The sequence below is a fragment of the Lygodium microphyllum genome, chromosome 29 (genome assembly GCF_053477565.2).
Source record: "Lygodium microphyllum isolate KBCC chromosome 29, Lygodium_microphyllum_v1.1.10, whole genome shotgun sequence".
Taxonomy (NCBI): Eukaryota; Viridiplantae; Streptophyta; class Polypodiopsida; order Schizaeales; family Lygodiaceae; genus Lygodium; species Lygodium microphyllum.
This window is the reverse complement of record NC_141163.1, coordinates 1915383-1925337: the sequence shown is the minus strand read 5'-3', so window position 1 is coordinate 1925337 and position 9955 is coordinate 1915383. Positions and strand designations below refer to the sequence as shown.

The 9955-nt window shown below is 40.1% G+C and overlaps 1 protein-coding gene and 1 pseudogene across 1 annotated transcript; one reads left to right on the top strand and one right to left on the bottom strand.

Annotated features, from left to right (window-relative positions):
• Positions 1–1904: 1904 nt before the first annotated feature.
• LOC148010310 (large ribosomal subunit protein eL13z pseudogene) lies at positions 1905–2519 on the top strand (annotated as a pseudogene).
• LOC148010309 (uncharacterized) lies at positions 2201–6119 on the bottom strand. The gene is made up of 7 exons (XM_087671835.1): positions 5819–6119; positions 5115–5399; positions 4232–4791; positions 3762–3948; positions 3536–3600; positions 3110–3320; positions 2201–2966 (listed from the first exon to the last, which is right to left on the bottom strand). Exons 2-7 carry the CDS (start codon positions 5238–5240, stop codon positions 2655–2657), a joined length of 1461 nt encoding a protein of 486 aa, XP_087527961.1. The 5' UTR covers positions 5241–5399; positions 5819–6119; the 3' UTR covers positions 2201–2654.
• Between the last annotated feature and the right edge of the window lie 3836 nt (positions 6120–9955).

Below are 9955 nucleotides of genomic sequence, written 5' to 3'. Positions count from 1 at the left end.
GTTGTGAAAGACTATACACATACATATGGCATGGACTATGAAGGGACATTTAGTCTAGTTGCTAAGAGGGAAACTATTGGATTTGTGATTGCTTTGGTAGTAGCCAAAGGTTGGAGTTTACAAGAGATAGATGTGAAAAATGCCTTCTTGCATAGTGATTTGCAAGAAGAGGCATATATGGAGCAGTTAGCAAATTATGAGGATTTACAGCATCCCACATATGTGTGTAGGTGAAAGAAGGTGCTCTATGGCTTGCTTTACCTAGAGCATGGTCTACAAGATTGAAGAGTATCCTGTCAACACTGGCTTTTATGCTTCACTCACTTTATGTGAGAAAGGGCGATACAAGTTTGGTTGTCATAGTAATCTATATGGATGACTTGATTATTACAGATGATAGTGACAGTGGGATTGCTAATGGTAAGGGCCTTTTGAAGCACATATATGAGATGCAGGATTTTGGTGAGCTGAGATATTTCCTTGGTATTAAGTGATCGGATATGCTGATAGTATACATCTATCCCAAAGGCAATATGGCTTGGATATGTTATCCAAGAATGTATGACATCAAAATGTAAAGTTGAGTACTGAGGTTGGGAATGCAATAGAATATCCTACTATATTTAGAAGGATAGTAGGGAGTTTGATCTATATGACCATCACAAGGCTAGACTTGAGCTATATAGTTGGACTTATTAGTCAGTTTATGTAGGTACCTAGGAAGTCTCATTTGAATGCAATTAGACGCATATGAGGTATGTGAAGTCCACTGTGCATTATGGAATTTTTTAATAAGATAGGTAAGGATGTACATGTGTTTGGGTATAAAGATGTAGATTGGGCTAGTAACATATCTGATAGAAAATCTACCAGCATCATGCAGATTCATGTTCTCTCTTAGTAGTGTAGCAATTACTTGGAGCAACAAAAAGCAACCAACAATTACTTTATCGAGTACAGAGGTTAAGTAGAGAGGTAATGCTATGGCAGCATGTGAGGTGGTATTGTTGCAAAAGTTATTGGCCGATTTAGATGTGCAGGGAGATGGTCCAATTGTCATTTACTATGACAACATGAGCGATATACGGCTAGCTAGGAACCCAATGTTCCATACTAGGACAAAGCACATTGAGGTGCCTTACCATATTGTTGTTGAGAAATCAAATGATGTATGCCATAGAGGCTAGATGTATGCCCTGAAGAGGCTAGATGATAGATAAATGATGTATGCTCTAGGAAGAGATGTTCAGAATCCGATATGCAGAGTGAGGAGAGTGGTGCTATCCAGAAAGCTATAAAGGCATGTACTTGACACTCATTTCAAGATAGAGTACAATCATTCTGTGTCATTCAAGATTGTGTTTATGAGTCCAAGTTAATCTATCTTGGAACCTAATTCACTTGAGTTACAATTCTTTATCTCAATCATGTTTTATGTTTATAATCTCTGTCCGCCATAGCTAGCATAGCTCTAGATCCATGTTTCTCAACATGGTATTAGAGCCATGGTGAGCTATGACTAGCTTCATTAGAGTAGAGTCCACCGTCTTTAGCCCTATTTTATTATAAATGGATAGTAGGAGTTGAACGTACCTTAAGTCCCTCTGCCATATTCATATCTTAGGCCCATTTTCTTGGCTGCTCATCATAGAATATATCGGAGGCTTTGATACTCCTCTAATAGTGGTTCACACATGAGCACGACTGCACTATGCTGCTTCTCGATCCTTCTCTCTTAAGTAGTGCCTCTCAGATACTTACTCATGGGTTCTATGTTCGACAAGATCAGTGACGAAGAGCTGCCCACATACACAATGCTTACTAGAGAAGAAAGGCTTCGTCAACAAGGAGATGCACTTCGTGGCCATGAAGCTCCACATGCGGTACCAGTCCACAGAAGGAGGATGAAGCATAACAATGTCGTCCCGAATGGACACTTCAAGAAGGATTGGCAGTCCTAATTGAAGACCTGGTTTGACCAGGCAACTCGTAAGAAGCGTAGACGCCTTGCTCATCAAAAGAAAGATGTTCAAATATTTCCACTCCCTACTAGTGGTCCATTCAGGCCTGTGGTTCACTCTCAGACAATCAAGTACAATGTGAAGTTCAAGGAAGGTCATAGATTTACTCTAGAAGAGCTCAAAAGTGTTGGGATTTCCAAACGGCTTGCACCCACTATAGGTATTGCTGTAGACCATCGTAGAAAGAATCAATGCCTCGAGAGTTTGCAGTCTAATGTGCAAAGGTTGAATACCTACAAAGCCAAGCTGATAACCTTTCCTCTTTGATCTCAAAAGACCAAAGCTGGTGATGCTACTTTAGAAGTACTAGCAAATGCCACACAAATACAGGGTCTAGTTCTTCCCATCAAGAGAGAGAAGTCAATGCTTGAACTTGTACATGTAATAGATGATATGAAAGACAACACTTGTACAAGTGCGGGGTTGTACCTAATTATGCAAGTGGGACTTATTAAGTCCTTGAGTCCTAACCACTACCGATTGAGTAGTGATAAGTGACATTTCCTGTTGTAAGTCGGCGGTTCCAGTCACACGGTTATATTTAGGTGACTCGAATCTGCATGGCTTTTCCTTAACATTCCCTGAGGATTTGTTGCAGCTGACCTGATTGGATTGGATGATTGACACCTCTCACTATCCCTTACTTGTGATATTCATGCGCCTTCGCCATGTTTCCTGTACAAGCTTCTCATCTCTTGGAGGCAGGGAGCATGGAGGCAGATCACCTGGTCCTTTTACCCTTGATGTCTCAAACAGTGCTCTCTCTCTGTCTGGTGCTTGGCACAAGAATGCTTCCGAGCATAACTCAGACATGCTTTCAGTATCGGGTTCGAACCGCAGTAACTTGGCGTACTCACGAAGAGCATGTAGCATGTAGTCATATACATATCTCATGCTCACATCCTTGATAATATATTGGTTGCCAAACCTTCCCATTTGTTCTGCCTGCATATAAATATAGTTAAGAATAGTGAAAGATGAAGAGAGAGGACCTACAAGTGACACCGTAGCTGGCACCACACAATCAAAATAAACTAGGAAGATAGTTGCAGGTTATGGATGTCAAATAAGCTACTGGCTAATCTTGCCTGGACTGTATGGTTGTTGCCCCATTCCACAGCAACCTTGATTGAGTTGCAGAGAGTGTCAGGTTTGATAGGCCAAAAATGTTCCATTGGCATAAGCCCTCTCGAGAAAAAATCATAAAACTTTGGATTGACCACAAGAACAGGTGAATCACAAGCCAGAACGTACTTCAAGCTGACAGACCACCCCCAACCTTCAACATATATTTTGTATCTGCCATTATTAGCCAACACCAACCTTAGCACCCTATTCAATTTACAGATTTGCAAATTTCACCACAATTTTTGGATGATCGCTACATGCATCACTGGAAATCAAGCACTACTCCTCAACTGATAGAGTTACTGTTTGCCTTAACAACTTCACAATTAACCTTCATTAAACAGCAGGCAGGAACTTGATTCATATTCAGCTATCATGATCTGCACCTATGCTTGCACTGCTGGGCTAGCTTTGAATTCTTGTAGTTAGTCTTTGACTCTGCCGACCAGTCCTGTACACATCACAAAACTTCTATTACCAATGTTGCTGTTAAATGCAAGCAATCCTATAATTTGGATCTGACAAGTGACACTCATGGCTTGGAGTAAGATCAAAACAAGATGTTGAAATGCTATCATGAGCAGCAATCTTGTGTTGGTCTGATGGTTTCACCTGATGAATGATTTCAGCTCCATTATGTGCACCATTGCAGTGCTGAAGTCCTTTCCGAAGACTACCCCCAGTGTTGGTGTTTCCTTTCCAGAAAGCAACTGGATGCCTTTTCTCCCAGAGGGTATCCTTCTGTCCTCTCAAAATATCACTAACCTCTTCATCCCAAGTCTTGATATCGATTTCTGGCCTATGAAACAAAGTGATGAAATTCTGAGCTGAATATTGACTTAGTGCAAGAGAAGACCAGCATTCAGTCTAAACACAATTGTAAGTTATGGTGAAATTGGGGATTCAGACTGTAAACTTAGTGAAAGCTACATTAAGTATTCTGCAGCCCATGTGCCCCAACAGAGATGCAAGCAATCTAGTGTTCTCTGTAGATATTCAACAGCACCAAAGGTGTGACTGGACTCAAACAGTTTGGACTATGGTAGCTGGAATGAAAGGCAGCTTGGTGATTGCATGCTCACCACCCCCAAAATGGCCAGTCTGGAAAAGGGATGTCAAAGTGATTCATGGTGCTGCAGTAGCTGAACATTGGCGGTGGCGATCCTGTGGCATACTTCTGTTTCGACACCACCGGTGTGTCTCCACATCGAAATAGCAATTCCACATCAGGGACAAGCCCTGGGTAATGTTCCAGTAGCTGAAGAATCCCCCACAAGGTGAAGACAGCTCTTGTTTGAAAGCAAGGTTGGTATGGATCAACATACAATCTGTTGTTCTTTATGACCACACGAAAGCTGGCAACATGTTTCCCCTTCTCAAGCATTTCCTTGGATACCCCTGACTTAGCCCATGGTGCCAAATCCTCATGAATGTATCTGAAGTAGAAAGGGCAAACTCCTCCCTCAGCAAGGAGCTGGGAGGGTACCTGCTCTTCCTTGTTTTTGTGAATTGGGCAGCTGGAAAATGAGCATGTGTTTGGAGCCCGATGGACATTTGAGAGTTTTTGCCAGAACTGGGGATTAGGCCATACAGTTCCATTCGTATGATGCAGGCGGCCTTTATACCATACAACGAGATCTGTCTGCATAAAAAACAGAGGTCTAGATTAGCACAAGATGTTTTAGACAAAACTCCCTCAATAATTCTCACATTGTGATAGGACAACGAGATGAGCTTCCCTAGCTAAGTGAGGTTGCGGGCAGGGGGCTGCCAGCCTCAGGCCCCCTGCCCCCAACCGTACCTAGCTAGATATGTGGTACATCCCGAGCAGAAGCTCACGATGTTGAATACTATATTAGGCAAAACAAAGGTCTAGATAAGGAGCTTTCTCATCGGGCAAGCATCAGCACAGCCTGTCAGGAAAAGAATTGAGTTCGCTGCAATCCAGTAGACATTAGCACCCACCTTACGCCAAGTTGCCACAAAGCATGTGGTAATCAGTAAGGCAGCCACAATGCCCCAAAGGGGTCTATCTATTTTGCTGATCAAAGTCCTGGGTGACAGCCGCCCTCCATGGCAAGAGCAAGTCATCTTCAAGGATGGATGATTCAGCACAGGGTCTGTTCAGTGATTATTCCACATACAAGGATAATAATGCCGATGCTGAATGCTAGTACATCAAAAAGGAGCTGGAAGAGGATTGTGGGGATGCTTTAATTTGCCGCAGGAGCATGAATTGCTGTCCCATGGCTGCGAGTACCATAACCCTGACATTAGTAGAATTCACAAGAATGGCAGGCATTCAAAAAGAGATGCACTGAGAAACCGTTGGGTGAGGACGGCTATAAGGATGCACAGCATATAACAAACATAAACTGATTGTACAAGCTTTCATGTATTGCAAAGAATCCTGTGCGCAAGCTGACTACTCCATGTTAGCTAATTATAATTCATGGCCGATCTCTAATTCAACGTCTTAAACCAGCTGATTGCAATTCATAGACCTCAATTCAAGGTCTCAAAAAGCAAACACAATATCAGTGTATGTATAGCTCAACGAGTTCACCAAAGCAGCCTGGAAAAGTTCAGCGATTAGGCAAAGCAGACAGTTCATGTTTAAAGATTTCAGCTAATGGCTTTCAAAGGTTTAGGGGCGTTCTGTAACTAACCAAGATTGAGTAATCTTTGTATCATCCCCTTAATCATACATGCAGAGAGTGGAGAGGTCTATTTACTAATAGCAAGGGCTCTGATCCTCGCTCTATCATAGAATTCAGCATCAAACCAACCGGATATGGCGGAAACTCGTCGAGCATTCCAGAGACAAACAGGAAAGAGCTATAAAGTATAGAGAGAGAGAGAGAGAGAGAGAGAGAGAGAACAACAAAATTCGAGAGATCATATGCTCTCTGCAAATGAGGCAGCCACAAAACAAAATAGAGGTGTTACAAGCAAACGGGATGCCTATTCTCTTTTGACCATATTCCCCCTTGGAAAGTGTAGAGCTTCTTGTTACTAGTGAAAACCTTCTCTTCTTGTTACTTCTAGAAAAAAAGAATACAACAAGTTGCATTAAAAAAAGGAGAGAGAAGATTACAGAGTCATATACACACTGTTGGACACCATTACCTATAGAATTTCTTTACAATGTTGAGAGAGAAGATTACAAAGGCATGGCTTTTTTATAGGTAACCCATCCTAGCGCTTAGAGTCATATCATAGTGTTGGACACCATTATCTATAGTATTTCTTTACAATGTTGAGAAATTATTTGGGATTGGCATGAAGGGCATGTTGTTTGAGGTTATCTAGCATGCCTTGCCTTGGTTGTCGAAAGTGTTGATTGAACATAGCCTCTCTCTTCTCCATTATGATTCTCCTTTTTCCATGGACGATGAACTTTCTAATTTCTAGATCTTGAATTTCTTCTTTATCTACCTTTTCCGTTGTCTTGTTCTTCTACCTTTTCCCTTGTCTTGTTCTTCAGAAATTTGGAATGGTCCAACTCTAACAAGAATTCAGTTTTAGTACTATGAAAGGAATCAATATACATTGCTTTATTCTTGCTATTCCACGTCTACCAAAGGTAAATACTCCTCATCCAAATCTTGATCACTAGGGGGATCCCATAGATCTCTTCAAAAATTACTTCTTTCCAAATTATTGTGGTTGGATAGTAAGGGGTAATCATAACTTGCCAAAAAAAGTGTATTAGCATTGGTTTCACAAGTGAAGAACAAGTGAGGAATTGTTTCAGGGTTCTTCTTGCATCTTGGGCATATACCATCGTCAATGCCTATCTTATGGGCTATGTTGTTGTTCCAGATCACTTTTACTAGTATTAGCCACATTAAGCAGGAGGCTTTAGGTTGTATGCTATTGGATCAGATCATCTAGAATTTGTATGACCATTGGAAGTTGTTCCAATTTAGATCCCATATTTGTTTAGTTTATGAAAGACTTTCTGGGATCTTTGAATGTTATTTTGTATGGGTAGTAGTGATTTGTCATTATTTAGATCCCATCTTTGTTTATGAAAGAGTTTATGGGATCTTTGAATGTTATTTTGTATGGGTAGTAGTGATTTGTCATTATCCTCTATGGTTGAATTCAAGGTGAAGTTGAATGGCTTTGCTTAGATGGGGATTGCAACACGCTCTTTTTTGAAGTAACATTTGGTTTTGAAATTTAGTTCTTAGGGATCCTTGGTCTAGCCAATCTCCTTGTGTGTAGTCCCAAATATCTTCCTAGGATATGTGGCCCTTTTAAAATAGTTTATAGGCTTTGGAGAATAGTTCTGGGTTTATCACCCATTGGAAGATGCTTAACCAGATGGAGTCTTGAGAGCACCAGGGTAGGGTGAAGTTAGGCATTGGTGAGAGGACTATTCTTTGTTTTAGGGGTAAGTAGGCATTCCAAATAATTTTCATCAAGTTCGAGCATCCTTTAGCCACAAAATTAGCTTTGCTCAAAGCTAGTATGATTGTTTGTGTCTTTTCCATCTTCAATACCCTTCTATAGGAAAGTTAGAATAACTAATTAGGATAGGGGTGGCCGAATGTTCATGTTTATATTGGAAAGCTCGTACTACCCATTTAGCAACCATATTTTTTGCTAGCTCGAATAGGTTGGGTATGCCTAGTCCTCCCTCTTCTTTGCTTAGGGTACAATCCTCTCATGCTACCTTGGGGAGTTTGACACTATCACTATGTCCTAACAAGAGAAAATTCCTGACTATGTAATGAAGGGGAAATAGACATTTAATTTTAGTGAGAGAAGAATATTCTAGCTTTAGTGGCACAAAACGTAAGAAGATTACTTTTTAAAGCATTCATGTAGTAATACAAATCCTCTTCATCTCCAAACTTCTTGCTCAACATCTATGGCTTCCTCTTATTTCTCTCTCTTCTTCTTGTGTTTCCCTCTCTATTTCCAATATTTCTATCTCCTCATCTAGAATTTCTCTCTTTTACATACTTTCTCTCTCCTCTTTGTATCCTTCTTTACAAGTGATATCAAAGCTTAGGCTCTTGGTCCATTTAATTTCCTCGTTTTCCATATCGATTTTTCCTATTCTACTCCATAAAATCCAATGTAGTAGGTACAAGAGATACATGACATGTACTTGCAAGCCATCTACATGAAGTAGAGACTATTTTGGGAGATTTGACAAGAGTCTTGGATGAATTTAGCAACACAAAGGCTAAAATGGTAGGCCTTTATCAATTCTAGGCCATTTTGAAGCTAACTTTGTAAAAGAAGTGGTAACTAGACGTAGTTGAAGCTTTAACCACCGTTAGTTTTTGGAAATTAGTTTTTATTTTTCTTTTTTCAAGATTGCCTAAAGCTTCCATTGTGAAAACCCTCTCATAACTCACAAAGCTTCATGTCTAGGCCTCAATGATGGCTACCACTTGCTTCTTTCATTACCATCATGTTAAGCACTTGCTCGATAATTTTTGATGCATCATGTGGTGAGAAGAAGCCCCCAAGAAGTCAAAATCTTCATGGCTATGATACTTTGGACCTTCTTAGCTATGCTTATGGAAGCATCCTTAGCAAGCATTGGAGCCTTCTTTTGCTTCAAATTTGGACTTCCTCTTCTCTTCCAAGCCCTAGAAATGTAGGCCGTGGATAGCCATTAAACCTTCATCAAATCTTTACAAATTTGGAGGGCTTTTGCTTCTTTTCATCCCTGGAGCTTACCTATATCAAGACTTCTTTAATATTTTTGAAGGATTTGAAGCATTGAAGCATTTTGATTCCATCAAGATATCTTGGGAAAACAATTTTGGGGATTCTTCATCGATCACTTGGATTCTTTATTCTTGCGCATTAAAGAAAGCTGAAGGTGTTCAAGCATTCAAGTTTCTTCAAGTAAGCATTGCTTGCCATTGACTGATATTGAAGCCTATGAAGCTATGGAAGACAGTATGGAGTATTATTTTGGGACTTATTGCAATCATGGAGTAGTATAAAGTCCCAAACTTATTGCAATCATGGAGTAGTATAAAGTCCCAAAACAATACTCCATAATGTCTTATCAAGTTTCTGCAATCATTGATTGCAGGAGAGCTATTCGAGCTTCTTATTGAGGAGTTTACATAAGCCTCTGCATCCAATTGCATTGGTTCTCGAAGGCATACAACATCAAGCTTACTATGAGGTATTTTCTTGGTTCTTAGTCTCTCTTCTTCAATCCTATTGTTGAGCTTGCATCCATTTAATGGAGAGACTCAAGCATTAAGTTCCATTATAAATTTGAAGCCATTCTATTGCTTGAATAATCTCTTGTTTCAAATTAGTAAGGTTACTTGTCTTCAATCTCTGCAATTAGCATGAGCATTGATCATATAGGCTCATGAAAGTGGAAATTATCATTCTAACTCTTAATCTTGATCAATGGGTGTTTTGATAATTAAGAAATATAAAATCCATTGTAAATAGTAAGTGGTAGCAGTGAGTGAGTGCCTATCCACAGTAAATCCCTAAAGAGAAATGTTGAAAATAGAGGGAGAAAGATAGGAAGAAGAGAGAGAAAGAAGAGGGAGAAAGATAGGAAGAAGAGAGAGAAAGAAGAGGAAGCCATAGATGTTGAGCAAGAACGTTGGAGCTTATACTAATGGCAATGTGGCTAGAGTATTATTCTCTCACTAAAATTAAATGTCTATTTCCCCTTCATTACAAGCTAGCTGGTTTAGTTTTTTAAATCCTACCTTAGAGGGTTTTCAACAGCATGATGAGAAGCCAATAGAAGATGGAATGAGGATGTGTTTGAGAACTAGTACTCTACTTGGCAAAGAGCA